The 16,804-nt window shown below is 38.3% G+C and overlaps 1 protein-coding gene across 2 annotated transcripts; it reads right to left on the reverse strand.

The window, feature by feature from the left end:
• Positions 1 to 3,137: 3,137 nt before the first annotated feature.
• Positions 3,138 to 16,449, reverse strand: LOC105387642 (methanethiol oxidase). 2 transcript variants are annotated; one of them, XM_048631640.1, is made up of 11 exons: positions 16,298 to 16,449; positions 11,676 to 11,830; positions 9,337 to 9,522; positions 6,419 to 6,578; positions 6,225 to 6,336; positions 5,828 to 6,025; positions 5,346 to 5,443; positions 4,722 to 4,909; positions 4,271 to 4,420; positions 3,372 to 3,490; positions 3,138 to 3,285 (listed from the first exon to the last, which is right to left on the reverse strand). In XM_048631640.1, exons 1-11 carry the CDS (start codon positions 16,305 to 16,307, stop codon positions 3,240 to 3,242), a joined length of 1,422 nt encoding a protein of 473 aa, XP_048487597.1. In that variant the 5' UTR covers positions 16,308 to 16,449; the 3' UTR covers positions 3,138 to 3,239. The 2 variants fall into 2 exon arrangements, with proteins under 2 accessions (XP_048487597.1, XP_011556701.2); XM_011558399.3 differs by lacking the exon at positions 11,676 to 11,830 and adding an exon at positions 12,118 to 12,272 and having other exon boundaries at positions 16,298 to 16,433.
• Positions 16,450 to 16,804: the final 355 nt, after the last annotated feature.

The raw sequence follows: 16,804 nt of genomic DNA on the forward strand, positions 1-16,804 counted from the left end.
TTACTCTATACTGACGAAAAACGGACGAAAAAGAGCTGTCGTGCAATGGCACGTTTAATACAACGAGATAGAGTTGTGGCTCGCGCAGCAGCCCTTTGAAACTTTGTTTTTTTTTTGTCTTAGAGATTGACCCCTCTGTGCCTAGGCACCGTTGGCACACCCCTATTTACAAACTGAGCACTGTATCTAGAAGCCCCACTTATCCTATGAAGCAGGTCGATATGAACCGACAATTCCTAATTAGTTCACGAAACCTTGCAGTTTCGTATCGGAAAATTGGTATTACCGCTGCGTTCCAAAAACATTAGTGAGCTGAGTACATCGACAAATGTTACACGGGTAGACATGGTATCAGTGGACGTCCTAATCAACATAGTGTACGAACATTAGAAAAGAAATGTTAAACTTGGAGCCGATTACGAATGCCTGAGTAATGCTGCCTAGATGAAAACCTTTATTCGACTGACGAGGTGATAATAATATGGACATGGATAATATTGTGTCCCAATTTTTTATCATCTTTCGTAAATCATTATTATTAAAACATAAAAAAAGTTTTGTTTCATTTCGACTACATTTTAGTCGAGCGTTGTTTAAAAATTACCCTGTAGACGCGTTGGACGCGACTTTTACTAATTCTCTCCGTTCTTCTTGCGAGACTTTTCGCAGTTAATATTTCAGTAGAATCAAATTACGGGAGCCGTAACAAAACGGGAACATATTGTGAGACGGATGGCGGGCCGATATTAGGCGCTATATGAAGGAGACGTCGTATGGGCTATATGCGAACATTCGCAAGAGTTATTTCTTTTCTAATGTCCCCGTCTTCAACGTTGTTTCCTGGTCGGTCGCGTGATATGGAGAGCTCAGTTTGTTTGGAACGCAGTTTGAAGACTCTGCGAGACACAATAAACATTGCATAGAATAAACGTACGGTTGAAAACATAAATTTAAAGGTTAACTACTTATGAAATATAGAGAACGGTGGTTTAAGTTGATGCTATAGTATTTTACTGTTCCAGACGTTATAAATCTCACTTGAAACTTTTATTTTAGCTACTTGATGACAAGTTGATGTAGTACTTTTTCTAGCCTTTTACCTTTTTCGGACAGCTTTACAAGTACTTACAGCCTGTAGAACTTTTGTAATTGGACCCCAAGTGACTTTGACAAAGTACTACATTAGAGACTGTAAAGTAACTTGGGAATAAATTGTAATTTGGAAAAATGAGCCCGAAAACTTTGGGATGAGTTTGAATTTTTAGATGATAAATTTTGTCGTGGGTCTAATTTTTTTAAAGATTATTTTGTAATTAATTAGCACGGCACTTTTATTTAATGATGCGCACTATATAAAATGGTTTTATCTTTAGTAGCTTATAAATTTCAAACTGCATACGTGGAGTGAAATGGATGTAATTAAATGAAATGAATGCAGTTAAATTATTGTGCAGATATTTGGTTTGTATTTCTGAGAATTATAGGTAATTACAATTCCATACAATACATGATAAAGGAATTGTACGGTAGAATGTTTATCATGAAGAGGAAACCAGAGAAACAATTAATATTGCTTCTTATACAGGGTGTTCCAAAAAGAGTATACTAAGCCTAAACCTACTATTTTAAGCCTAAACTATTTTTTAATATTTTTTTTAACATTAGTCTATGTGTTTTCACACTGCTGGGCAAAGACCTCCCCTTTAATTTTCCACTCATCCCGATCCAATGCGGCTACCTCCCAATCCGGCAAATATTTGACGAGGTCGTCCCGCCACCTCCTTCTCTAAACTATACATAATAAATCATAAAACTATGTACATGTCCATGTCCGGTCCACCTTGTATATGAAACGTTTGAAACATCCAAATTAGGTAAGGTTATTTGAGTTTATTCTATGTACGTATGTACCGAACTACAGTGGTCAAATTCTTTCTCGGAATACATAAACAGGCTTACAGGATGTTATATTTTCTACGATTCCACAAAACAATAAAGTTCCTTTACAAGCACAGCGCACAGTGCTCGCTCGGTCATCTGCATGCATAATTCTCTGAGAAACCACTCAACTCCGCAGAAGCAGCGCAACAGCTCTAGAACTTTCCGTATTGAATGCAGCATTGGATTATAGACTGAGGAGTTGGGTCTACTTGCGCTCAAAGTGATCTCTAATATAATACATAATGCACTCACGGGCAATGAATAAGATGAAGTGACATAGCACCAAATTACCCCTAAACGGAAAAAAGTAGCTTAGTGACGCCGGTCCAACTAAAAACGTAAATATGTACTTGAACTTGTATAGTAAACAACGTTCGTGACGTAACAAAAAACTTATACACTCACGTCCATCGTAGAGGGAGACCGAACAAATGAAACGAAGCATCGACAGGTAGAATCTCTAGCAGTAAAATATAAAATAGGAGGCCCGGGCCGAACAATATGTGAACTGCGATACCACACATCTTCTTTACTGCCTCTCTATAAAATAAATAACCAGAGCCATTTCAGGCTTTTCCGTTATATTTCAATGCACACGAGCCCGACAGTTTACCTCAAGTCCGCGTCCATTGCTTGTTTAACGATATATGAAAAGATTACAATAATCTAGAGCAGCAATGTATCACGGGCAGGGTGAAATTGTCATAGGTTTCCAAAGGCAGTGTTCTGTGCAAAATGTAAGCAAATAATTCTTGATAGTTCCATAGTTTGTTCTTTTTTAGTGTTCCGTGTGTTTCTGAATGTTTTGACCCGTAAATTCAGTGTTGGTGGAAAGTCAACGGCTACCGGTTTTATTGTGTTCGTATGGCCACGTTTTTACGGGTTTGTTCAGTTTTTCGTGGAATGGACTCTAATTCATACCAATATTATTGTATAATATATTTATGGCCAATTACCAAATATGCTGTTCCATAAACTTACGATTACAGAAAGTTTAACATCAATCTAACTAAATTCAGTATTAAATTAGTAGTTTTAGCAGAAGTTAATAGTCTATCTAATGTCCAAACTAATACTATTCAGTTTAACTAATTGGATTAAAAGTACTCAAACTAAAGTGAACATTTCAGATGGCCAGTTTAGTTTCGTAATGAACAAGGTGTTAGGATAGGAATAGACATAAAAAATGCGTCACATTCATATATTAGGTACATTTATTATCGTTTTCCACTCATCAACAACATGATTGATGGTCATGACATTATCGTTTTTATTATGCCGGAGAACTGGTATTCTTTTTATTTCGCGAGCCAAATGTCTGATGTGCAGTCACCTCCTGGGTATCTGAAATGTTTAAAAACAAAAATACATTAGGCATGAATAACAACAAAAATACAGCAGTTAGGTATGTACCATTATACTATTAGTACCTCATCTCATGCGCAAGTACTGGTCCATTAGGTTCCTTCCCGAAGTCAACTAAGAAGTTTTCGTCCAACTTCATGCCCCCATTGACAATGTCAACGTCCAATTTCGCGATCCATCCACCCTGAAAAAACCGTATCGATTATTCAACAATTTCAGCATCCAAGAAATACCGAGGGAGAGCCGCGATCCCGGATGAAGCCACTGCGTGTGTAAACATTCAAATACATGCATTACACATTCCGCCCCGGGCTCCCTGGATGTAATTTAATACATGCGACTGTTTATTGCTGCGGAAGAGCTATGCCCAAGACCGCCCGAGTACGTTCGGAGCCAGCCGCCCGCCCAACCGCCCGCCCAACCGCCACATACTTGAGAAAATGTGAATTTTAATAAACTCTGGCGTCTTCATTTTTCGCCTCATTGTTGTGCGCCAAAAAAATATTACGACATAAGACCCGGCCTCGGTAAATAATTTGTTCGCGTACGCACATTTTTGTAATAAACATAATACTTGTGATGTAATAAAATATGAGAAAAACCTTCGCCGGCGGAAATTTTAGTCTGTGTTTGAGTTCTACGGTATCTTTTATACGACGCGTTTCATCTCGCATTTCGCCGGGAAGGCGATGAGAATTTCATTCAGAATGCTGGTATTTTCTAACTGTACAATTTTGCGAGTGATAGCTGCTCCACAATGGCGCTCCAGCCGCTCGTGATGTCGGCACCGCGGAGTATATGAGGAAACAACATTTTATTGTCACGGGAACACTCTGTATATGTGTGCTCAAAATGGCCGAAGCCGAGTTTATAACGTACATGGGAAACTATGGCTGGATGAGTTTTTATTTGAGACAGTTATGAACTAGATAGTACAAACTCTGTCGGGCAAAGTTTAACTTACGTGTTTAGCCATCTTCGGGTAGAGCTGTTTGTCCCACGGAGAGAACAGAGAGCACGACACATAGAGACGCTTTCCGTCTAAAGACAATTGTAGCATTTGAGGTGATCCGTATAGGGGAGTTCCGTTTATCGTCACTTGCTTTGGCCGCTCCTAAAGGAAAAAAAAATCTTTATGATGTCAACTTCATGACCTCACGAATAGTAAAGTAGGTATGATTTAAGCAGTCGATCGATGCCATTGTGAAAGATAAACATTAGTGATTCAAATCCAATTTACGTAATTAACACATCTACACGTACCTATGTTTAAGCAAACGAAAATTTTAGCTAACAAAACCGAAACGCGAGTTGAATGAAACGAATGACGCATCACAAAATTAATTTCATGTCGAGTCATCTTCATTAATCATTTGAAAACGTTTCAGTTTAAATTGGAAACTTGGTGAACTTGCCTTTAGGTCGTCACAATGAACCAACTCTAGGTCGGGATCGTTGACTAGTTGTCCGCCCAAGAACACTCGACCAGTCATCTTCGGGTTGGTCGGGTCTGACACGTCGTACTGCCTCACGTCCCCGTGAAGCCAGTTCGAGAAGTATAAATACTTATCATCCAGCGAGAGAAGTATATCGGACATAAGACCTGCAACAAAAACTTAATAGAAATGTCATGTAACGTTGAGAAATGACTCGCCTAGCCGGGATTGTGCAGTCGGAATCGTAATTTCTTCGTATTGGAACCGAGTGGAGTGTAGCGCCGAGATATGGTTTCTGATGGGCGGAAATATACTTTTACGAATATAAAAAACATAATATGGTAGGTATTTATGAGGTACAAATTCTGTTAGGTTATAACTTTATTAGCTCTGATATTTTTAAATTAGAATTATGTACATTATGTGATTATGTGTAAAGTCGGCGGTTTGATCAGACTCGTTTCATAATACCTAACTCGGATAAATACATACATATGCTTATAAGCATAAAGTATGTGTATTACAATTTAATTATAGTTTAGGAGCGACCGTCGCTCTCAGGGAGTTAATATTATGTCAACAAGTAAAAGAAGCACAAGTTACCGCCAAGTTCTGACACGACACCGTCTTTGGAAACTTTTTGCGCGGGGACGTCTATAACTTTGTCCGCCTTCCAGGTGTCGTCTGAGCCTTTGTAGAACCTGTCGAAAACAATTGTAATAAATCCTCCACCCGTCAATGTAGCCGCCACAGGAATTTCGGAAGTTAGGAATGGCCTGCACTGTGACCCGAACACCGAATCATGTTTGTCAACTTTCTACTAGACTCTAGTTATAGGTATTCGGAAAATCTTTAGTTGGTTATCCTGTTATATAAGAGGCTATATATAAACTATTTCACTGTTAAAACCTACGCACTACCCAAGACTCTTTTAATAAATTTAACCCTAGAGATTTATTTCTTTATCTCGCTATGCAAATCCAAGCATTATCCTTTTGCACAAAGGAGGAAAAAAGGCCCGCTATCTTCAAGGGGGCTTAAATCTCAGTCGTAGCGCACCCTTCCTCGTAAACATATGGCAGTACCTGTAGACGTTGGCTTCCACTGCGCATCCCACGAAGCCTTGTGCGGCCGTCGGCTCATGCAGGAACCTGATCTCCAGGGGAGCACAACCTTCTTTACCGAGATCTATGGACTGGATCAACTCGCGCGTGGACCATTTGTACACATTTAGCGACGTCCCGTAACGATGTGGGTTGGGAATGTCCTCCGCGTGCAACCCGCTGGGAATAAAACGCTTTTGTTAAACACGAGTAAAGCAAACTTAGTTAGACTTGTAGTTGACCAGCCAGGGGAACTAACTAAAAAACAAAGTTTACTTCAATTAATGTAGCTAGGCAGTTAGTTAAATATAAATTTGTGTATAAAATTTCAAAAGGACAACAGAATGCTTATTTCAATAACAAGATAAGATAAACGAACGTTTTGAAATACTTCGGAGAGCCCCATTCAGTCGAGAACATGACATCATGATAAGGTTGATACCAAAAGTCGTATCCGAATTTAGCCATCTTCTCCCCCCTCGTCCAGGAGCCTGGAAAGGAAAGCGTCGCTTTATAACTTCAAAGGAGCACCCTTATTCAAAGCACGCGTCCGAACTGGCTATAATGGCTCACCTGTCACTTTCAAAGACTTGGCGTCGATGAGTACGAAGTCCCCCTTGCCGTTCTCGTCCTTATCTCCCATGGTGGAGATCATGATGTCCCCGGAGGCGAGGCAGTGCGTGGTGTGCGGGTAACTGCAGTTTACAGCCTTCATCTCGGAGCCCTCGATTACCTGGTAATGTGATATTCGCAGCCATGAATCGACCATAAACCGGCAACTCCACTCAACAACGCGGCCGCAATTTCGCAACGTATAAAAAGAAATAGCTTTCGTCTAATAAGCTTTATAGATTAGGGTGTTTATTTAGCAGTAAACCTTAGGTTCCCTCTGAACGAGAAACAAGCTCGCATCGATTTCACGTTTTTGGCAGGAAAATGTCGTAAATACACTTTATGACGCTGTGGTTCTTGCAACGCTGAAGTGAAGATTATTCCGTAGATTAACAAGATAAACATTTAATATTCCGTTTCACTTAAGTCGTGTTCAGCGTAGCGCGGTTCAAAGTTCGCTTATCGAAAGTTCGGTGATATGTGAAAATGGAATCTAGTTCGGAAGTCTTCGTACACGTTGAACGACACCGAAGGGTTTAACAGGCAATATAACGAGTTCTCGAAGTTTCTGGCATGAGAATGCTGAAGTTTGGCGACAGATTGGGCGGGGAGTGCGCGGCTCGCGGCTCGCAGCTCCACAACTATACCACTCCGGAAACTATCGCAGACGCGTCCGACAATTTCGATCTGCTATGCATTCTCTTTGACATGAAATATTGATCAAACAATAATGCAACGAGTTTAGGATCCGCTGTATGTTATTATTAATGTATATATTATGTAAGTAATACTCGTATCAATAAAAGTGTAAAGGCCTAAAATTTTGCAAACCATATCTAAAATTCTTTATCTTAAGTACTTAGTTTTTTTTTATCTTTACATCTGATGTACCTATGTAAACTGTAACTACGTGAAATTTTGTGTTTATAAATAAATAAATAAAGGTCAGAATAAATACTTCAAATTAAATGATTCACATTAGTATCATGTGCACTTTATCAAGGCATGAGCAAGAGTTCATGACCTAACAACGTATAATGACATTTTAAAGAGATGATAAAAATTTACTATCGACATCCTGAGAGCATGAAGCAATGTTTACCAGTTTTTTTTTGTTTTAAAATGTTAATATAGTTTTTAAGTAGTACCTAAGTATTGCCGCTATTTACTCTGGTATTGCATACAATGTCTGCCTGGGTGGTATATTAAAGAAACGTTATAATATGTAAACCGTACGCAAGGTTCAATTTATGGTGCGGTAATAAGAAATTTTCAATTTATACAGCACTCAGTTCATAAAAGGCGAAAAATTATTATCCTTTAGGAAGCGTGTAACTAAAAATAACGTACGGTCTTTGAAATTTTCTTTTATACGCGAGGCTAAGGATGAAAATGTTAACTTATGAAAGAAAAGCTTCTTACGTTATGCTAAGCAAAATCTACAGTTCAGCATATTTTTTATGTGGACGTGTTGTTGATGGCTCAGACGATAAATTCGCGATTTAATTTTTAATAAACCCGACGGGAAACGCTAAAGCGGAAAAGGAAAGAATTAAAAAACTTTCACGGGTGAACGTCATAAAAATTCGGTTTTACGAGTTTGTTTGAGGAAGCAAGATTCAGCATGTTAGACGCAGTCGCACAGTCTGCGACGACGACGACGTAAGCTATTAAAGTAAGTTGAGGCGACCGCTGACGGTATTTTTAAGCAATTCTGTGGCCGTATTCTGTAAAAATCCTATAAAAACACATCATTTACTAAAGTCAAACGAAATTTATTGTAAAAGCGGTAGCTTCATTTGTCTGTCTTTATCATTAATGTATGTACTTATGCACTTATGTGTATCTACTCCATAAGTCATTCACACCCAAAAGGAATCTGTATCCGCATTTAGCGATAAGGCCTATTAAATTTACTATCGAAATTGTGATAGCGTTTTTTGAATACAGTGGTTTTGTTTTGTATGGTAGTAAGGTAGTAACAGAATCTTGTGTGCTTATATTGTATGACCAGAGTAAATTACGAACTTAAAAAAAGGTAAGCAGAACCGCAGTTATCTCCAGAGTATGACTGTTCGCAACTTGTTTATCTGAACCGTTTCGGAAACGGACAAGTTCTTTAGCGTTTCTCAACGGCAAGATAAACACCGGCTTAAATTATGAGCTCTATGATGTTGGTTTAAGTTTGCTTTAAGTAAAACCCGCTTTGTAAATTATTTGTGCTCCAGTTGTTTGAAGCGGAGTAATTAATTTGGATTGTTTATCTAATTAAGTTCACTGTTGTTGTTTGTGTCAGTATGTTTTAAATCGTGTCGTATAATTTTTAATTTCATTAGTAAGTATTGAGTGGTATTTGCTACTGTTTTTAACGTTATAGATAAATAAATAGCTTCTTTTTGTAGCACTCCCATATGTCCTTAGTGTCGCTGAGCCTTCGATAGTAGCATTGGATATCCAGAGGTATATCCAATTATCCATCAATGGTATTCAGTTACAGTGGATGCTGAGGTATAGATGGAATTGTTTGTAAAGGAAATCTGAATATAAAATAGAACTTTGTAGCATAATTCGTGTGAGGTAAATGTTATTGTTTTGGTTACACATAGGCATTGTGGCAAACATCAATTTATAATTTTCCTATATTATTTTATTTAAGGCAAAATAACGATTCTTGCCACAAAAAATGCGCTAGAGCAATGATTTCAATAGGAAAGATACGCCCGTCAGAACACTTTGACACCCACGAGCAAGTCCTAATTCAAACAAATTATGACAGATATATGTAATTTTAGGGCCAGTGCGAGGATGCCATTTCCTTCAGCAATTGGCCCTGCTGTCCTTATTATTAATTAATTATTATAAGTCAATGATTTACGCACCTTATGAATCTCAGGTTTCCTCGGGTCAGTCCCGACGTCCACCACGAAGACATTCGAAGTGTTGAGCGCCGGCAGGATGAGGAAGTTTCTCTTCAGCTCCGGGTTGTCATGGCAACTGGAGCACACGTTCCAGCCACTGTGGTGGAGCTCCTGCCCGGGCCGGCCGGTATACGTGCGGTGGATCACCTGGAAATGGTCGTGTGAGTTGTGAAGGCGAGAAAGCTAAGATTGCTAGAATTAGGGTTGCCGCTCGATAGTTTATCGATAGCTTAGCGATAGTTGAACGAATTGTGATAGTTCGATAGTCTATTAAATTATGATGTTCAACGCTAGACGTCAACAAAATATCGATAGCACATACTATATTTCGATAGATTTATGGGCAACACTAGCTAGAACATTATTATTCATCATGTTATGTTTAATCGTTATAGGTACAAGGTAAATAAATACACATCATACTGGCATTATGTTAGTACCTTACCTACTTATTTTCATGTGATTTTTACACAGTAAATAAAATGAGATTCAATAAATGTAAACACTGAAAACATCAAAAGATATTGAGGCTTTGATCGACGAATCCGTTAAAAATGAAATAATATTCATTTGGTAGACCGAAAGAATCCGCCGTCAAGAATACTCGGTAATTTCGTGAGATGTTATATTTTTACTCCAATTTCCGAATTATATTAACCTCATTTCTAATAAATAATTTAATAATCGGAAACTCTGAATTCTAAATTGGAGGCACAGTCCTGCTGCAAGATTGGAGGGATTTGCCATTGTCTCCTTACTTTGTAGGTGGGGCGAAGACGATTTCGAGTCACACCACACGACAATTCCACCTCCAAGTCCTTAGATCATACATAAATACTTGTATTTGTACTTCAAACAAAAACCGCAGAATCGGGATTAAAACCAGGATCATTGACTCATACACTAACCACTATACCATTCACCATCTCAGTCATCCTAATTTGAGAATTGTCTCAGAATAAGACACAAGAGTCATAAAATTTTAAGCTCCGGCACTGAAATAATAAACATTCACAGATCCCGTGATCCCGGATTACGCATACGTTATGGCGACCGAGTATCGTTTGCAGCAGTTAAACGTCGTAGGAGTGGAATTTTATAATTGATTATGACGAAAAACATGAAAAAATAATAGTATCAAGCATGTCATCCAATACATTATAATAGTTATGTGTAAGTATGTATTAATATACCTGTATAATTATATATGTATGTATATGTCACAGGCATCTGGCTGAATCTCTTTTTTGGTTGAATCACTAACTCGTTCATTGAATGGCGCTATTGAACTTGGCGAGATTCAACCAGCTGCCTGCGACATATACACTTACTCATAAATTTATAAAACACACGCTGTCTAGTAAGTGACACATTATTATGTGCATAATATTATTATTATCATGTCTGGACACACATTACAGGTGTCACACACTAGCAGATATGATAAGATATGATCTGCAGAAGTTTCCATAATGTCAGTGCCAACTACTCCTGTGTCCGCGTTGTTCTATGGTGCCAACAAGGTAGCCAAAAGAAGTATGCCTATTTTCTGCGCTGTGTGTATTACATATTTTTTTAGTAGAGCGATATTGACAGATATAACCTCAATGCAGATATCTTTCTGATTTTACCCCTTTGTTACATAAAATTGCAGGCAGCTTGAGTGTCACAAACGCGCATTTTGCGGGAAACGACATAAAACTTTGGGAGTGGCGCTTGACAAGATAAATTTACGCTCCAGGCCTATCGACGACACAAAACAAAGAAGGAACATTTAGGCAGTAATTAGTGTCGAATTCAGTCCAAATACAATATTTTCACAGAAAACACATTAATAGACTTCGGATCCAATTATCGTAGTCAACAAAATTATATCGTAACTAGATGTTCCCGCGAGCTTCGCTTCGCCTTAAAAAGTTTTCCCGTGGGAATTCCGGGATAAAAAGTAGCCTATGTTCTTTCCCAGGGTCTATACCATATGTATACCAAATTTCATTTAAATCCGTTCAGTAGTTTTGGCGTGAAAGAGTAACAGACAGACACAGTTACTTTCGCATTTATAATATTAGTTAGGATTACGCATATAGGCAGGTGGCTATTTTGAAAACCTGTGGATCCGAAGCGGATCTTTTTCCTACGTACCACACGGTACTGGATTTCTGATCGCATATATTCTAATGATAGCAATCGAAATATCACGTATAAGTAAAATATTGTAACTCACGAGATATGTCGTATACTTAGAAGTTGTTGTTGGTACGTTGTTGTTCGATTGAAATCTCCCCTGAAGTCTAACCTACCTGAGCATAAGTAGGCGACTCCGGGTCCACGTCCACGGTGGCCATGTAGTCCTGCTTGCTCTGGTCGGGCTGCACGCACACGGTGTACAGCAGCAGCTCCCGAGGCCCGCTCGTGAAGGCGTCCATGGGGGACGCGTACCCCGGCCCGCCCTTGCCTGTGATGCAACGTCGCTCGCCTGTCAAACATCTGTCAGATGCATACAAGTTACCTCTGATTTGACATGCGAACGACGTTGCTTAAAGGTCACTGCACATATAAGCGTAACGTCCCTTTACGTTACGCTTATCGCCTATTTTTATTCTGACAACCGAACGCACGGGAACCGAACGCGAGGTCGCGAACGCCTGGTTGACAAAAGAAAAAAGGCGATCCCTTTACGTTACGTTTATATATTATTATGTGCCGAGATCCGGAGGACTGTAATTGAAGTCTGTCGCTAACCTGAGCATAAGTAGGCGACTCCGGGTCCACGTCCACGGTGGCCATGTAGTCCTGCTTGCTCTGGTCGGGCTGCACGCACACGGTGTACAGCAGCAGCTCGCGAGGTCCGCTCGTGAAGGCGTCCATGGGGGACGCGTACCCCGGTCCGCCCTTGCCTGTGATGGGTGTAAACTGTTTAGGCCTGGGTCTCCTATTTTCGCTGTAGGTCGCGTCCAGCGTCGCTCCGTGGGCCGCGTCACGATGCTCACTATAGAAATGTACTGATGCGGTCTCCCTCACACGCCGACGTTGGCGCGTAGACGTAGTGAACATTGTGACGCGGCCTACGGCGTAACGCTGGACGCGATCTACGGCGCGTAATAGGAGACCGGGCCTTAGTGCGAGTGTTCAGTAGACGTACATTGCTGGGCTTGTTGTTTATATAGTAGGTATTTGCAAAACTTTTTAATCTGCTATACATACTCAGCAATGTACGTCTACTCGCAGACTACTCGCACTCGCACTAAACAGTGTGTGAATCAGCCTTAATGCAATCAATGATGTATTATTGAAGTTGTCCGGACATATACGATAAAGAATAGACTTTTTGGAGGAGGAAAATAGAGAGTACTGTAATAAAGTAGATTGTAATAGTGCAACGCACTTATAAAATGTCGGTCGTGTTTGTTTGCCCTAATACTAGGACTAGAACGAGGATTAAATTGAGTTTAGTATAAAAAACTGTCTATTCCTTCCTCGGATCTCTCATAATTATTTTTTTTCCTGAAATTTTCCCATACAAATTTCAAAAGCCGATATGAAACGCTAAATGTAGTTATACCGCACCTTAGGTAGGCCTTTTTGCGTGAGAAAACTCAACTTTTGAACGTTTCATGCCTACATGGACTATCTACTCTAGTGCCTAGTCAGGTTCACTACCGCATATACCTACATAGATTAATAGTAAAAAAATAGTTTTACCCTCTGGATTTGTAAGATATCTATATAAATTGCAGTTCATTCACCTTTATTGGTTTCTTTGATGGCTACGTAAGCGTATAATGTTTGTCTAGAGACGTAACCGCAATATAAAAATAATTTCCGGATACTTTATTACGAGCTTTTCCCGCTTCTTCTTATTTCCTGATAAGTAATATTGCTTCTATTAAGTAAACCAAATAATATCAAAGCATTTTTAGAAAAACTGCTTTACCGTTTATCTTTTTTGATCAATCTTTTATCTATGTACTTGAAGTAAACAAGAAGAAAATTAAGTAAGAAAAACGGAAAGCAATTTCGATCAAAGAAAAATTAATTTCACGTGATTTCCTGCACGAAATTATTATTTTTTCCTTAACCGAACTGTCACTCCCAATAAAGCTTTGATCGGGAATTTTAGGTGCATAACAGAGGGTGAGCGGGCCCATAGCCCGGCCGCAGCCGCGCGGGTGTAGCGGAGGCACAGTCACCGTTGGAGCGTCCTATAACAGTGCGTAAAGGCCTCGTTTGAGGTTTAGAAAGTGCATTTCTGAGCGCTGTTTGGCCTAAGGGATTGTACGTTCACTATAAACAGTTGTAGTGAGCTTCGAGATGTACGAAGCGTGTATAGATTTTGCTACAACTACTTATGTAAGTACCTAAAATTGCGGCAACTGTTTTCCCATGAAAGAGTTACAATTAATATCCATCTAGGTACTTATACTTACAAACTTTTGGGTTATAATTTTCGTAGCATGGTTTTATTTGTTTTATACAGTTTATCACTTGCGATTGCGAGCGCCAAGAAGAATTTAATAAAATATAACATGTTGAATGGCTCGAGAGTACCAAGTCGATTTAAGTACTTAAATAGGATCAAGACAGGATTTGGTCTGGGTCAAAGAGAGTGCTCTATATATAAAACAGATTAGCACTTGGAAAATAAATAATATTTTCATTGCTACCCACTTTAAAGCGACTTTCATACCTCCCAGACAAATATAATATATATAAATAATTCATATAAGGTAAATAGTAATTATTATAAATTTATTTCAAAACAAATGTTGCTTGTTTGTAAATTAATTTGTTTAGTGAGACTGTACCTTCGCTATCGTTGTTATGCAATCAGCGAGCTAGTGTCCCCTCTCATTTAGTAATCACGTCAGGTAATGCTCGCATATAAACAACTCCTTTGTATGTCCGCGTTCATAATTGCATTGGCACCGTAAGGTTCATTCTTCCTTGAAACTTTCCCAATTATTCTATGACAGGTGGGAGCGTAATCAAAAATTGTTGAACAGATTTTCGTTTGTATGGACTGATCCATGTCCCATGCTACCAGCAATCATTGTTTTGTTTGAGAACACCCTTCATAAATACTACTTTTGATCAGACGTGGTACGATACGAATTTTAATTTCGGAATGGTCTGCGTCTAACCACCGTCTTTGTAATGCAAATATTTCTACTGTTATTTTGACTGGAGCTAATTACAAAGTAAAGGTTTGTTTGTGGGGATTAAAATACGGCCCCTTTTTGTGTTCTGTATCCTGTCGGGTGACTTGCTGACTTGTTACTTTTCTGTCCATTACTATCTAATGGAATGGATTTTTCATGATGAAGTTATCAAGAGTTATCAAAAAATACGGTGAACTCACTTCACTAGACAAAAAAAGAAAGGTACTTAATGAAGTTGAGTCCCGGAAAGAGCAATTGGGGAAAACCTTGTGCTTTAACATCGAAATAAGACAAACGAGAAGGGAAGTGTTGGTGACAAATACTGGAGCTGGACTAGGGTTTGTCATCGTGGTGAAAGGATTAGTCAGATTAGTAATCACTGTTATCAGTTATACTGACTGCCCGGGGAGCGCTCGACATACATAAGATACAGTTAATTTGATATATCAGTTGAGGTGGCTCCTTTCAAGCATTCCAAAATTAGGAATCACAAAATTAGGATTCAGTCGATAATCAATAATATTATGCCGATAAGACATGATTGTGTGAGGAGCCCCCCCGCTTAGTGTGCTATGTGAAATCTTGCTAACAAAGATAAGATTACAACTTCGTGCTGCATTTAAAAAATGTTATTCAAGAACCAAAATCATGGGGGGGTCAGATAATATCTTTATATGTGTGGCAGATTGTATAGTGAAACGGCTTCTCTGTCCGTTCCATCCAGTTATAGTTCTGAGGTTTCATACTTTCGAACTTATCCACAAACCGAAGTTTCTCCAGTTCTGGCAGAGGTTTCTGTGCTGAGATAAGTTTTGTATTTTCCCCGGCAAGTTAGGTATTTGTTGCCAGCTGCGCTCCTACAGATAAAACAAAACCAAAGCAATAAATCTTATTTATATGTCTCTGCTTTGTTATGCTTATCCATTCTGTGACCTTCGTTTTTTATCTGAACTGCACTCGCGTTATTTTGCTTAAGATATTTTGTAAACTAAAAGGTTTCATAGTAACTGCGGTATTAGCTGATACCTTTAGTTACTACGAATTTTTATTTTTTATTTGATTAATTAGTGGTTAATTCAAGTACTTTTACGAGTAGGTACTTTTGACCCCTTTTCAGCTTTAAAGATTTTTCTTCCCCTTGTAGATGAATGATGAATACGCTTTTAAAACAAAAAGGTAAGTTGGTACTTAGGTACATGTACTTACTTATATTTTTTAGTGTGAAGTAATCAGCCAAATACTTAACATTTTATTACTTGACTCAATGTTAAATGTTAAAACAAACAAACAACACGACAGGTACCAACAGTCATTTGTTTTTGTTTTCAAGTTCAGAACAGAACAGGTTCCCAAATTAAAAGTAAACTTCATTAAAATATACGAAATTACTTGAGTATTCAAATGGATTGTTTGAAGAGTAAATAACAAGAATGCTGACAGAATAATCAAATTTATTTACAAATCTTATGTGATTCCCGTTTTTATGTATATCTACTTGAATTAACTTTACTTAATTGTAACATAAACATTAAAACATTATTTACATCATATTATACAGTCATGTAATATAGGTACTTAGGTACATAATAATATGCTTACTGAGTTATTAATTGAATAGCCAAGTTGTTTAGTTACTTTGTAAACAAAAACCCAACACAAAGGTATCAACTTGTTATTAACTATTATTAATATTAACAAAATTACAATCTTCTTTTAAAACATCTTCTCAGTAAACACCAGAACAATAAATCTAATGTACTTACAGCAAGACATGTTTAAATTTCGGAATATAACACAACAATGGCACAAAATTAAGAATCAATCACTTTATCAACCGGCTCTGACTGAAGACTAAAGAGTCGAACAAACATGCAACATAAATAACATACGCTGTCTCTTTCCATCGTACCAAAAGTGTAAGAGATAGAAAATACTTGTACTCTGGTAGTGTGACTAGATGTTACATAACTAGGTACATACATAAGGTACAGATTACAAAATAAAGTCGCAATTAATGGATGGCTTGACTCGTTATTTTTTATAAGTAAGTTCGACAGGCAGTTGAGGATATTTTTTATTGATAAACGTATAAGTATTTTTTTATTCAGTTCATATCTTACTTTAAACTTATAAAGTTTCGAGCAGTATTGCCGTTTCGGTTCGTATGTGTACATTGCACTTAGTACACATCTTAGATGTGTAGGTTTCCTCACGAAGTTTTTCTTAACCGTAAAAGCACGTAGTATAATTGTAGGTACTTATATTCGTTA

Source organism: Plutella xylostella, chromosome 29, assembly GCF_932276165.1.
Source record: "Plutella xylostella chromosome 29, ilPluXylo3.1, whole genome shotgun sequence".
In the NCBI taxonomy this organism is placed as follows: domain Eukaryota; kingdom Metazoa; phylum Arthropoda; class Insecta; order Lepidoptera; family Plutellidae; genus Plutella; species Plutella xylostella.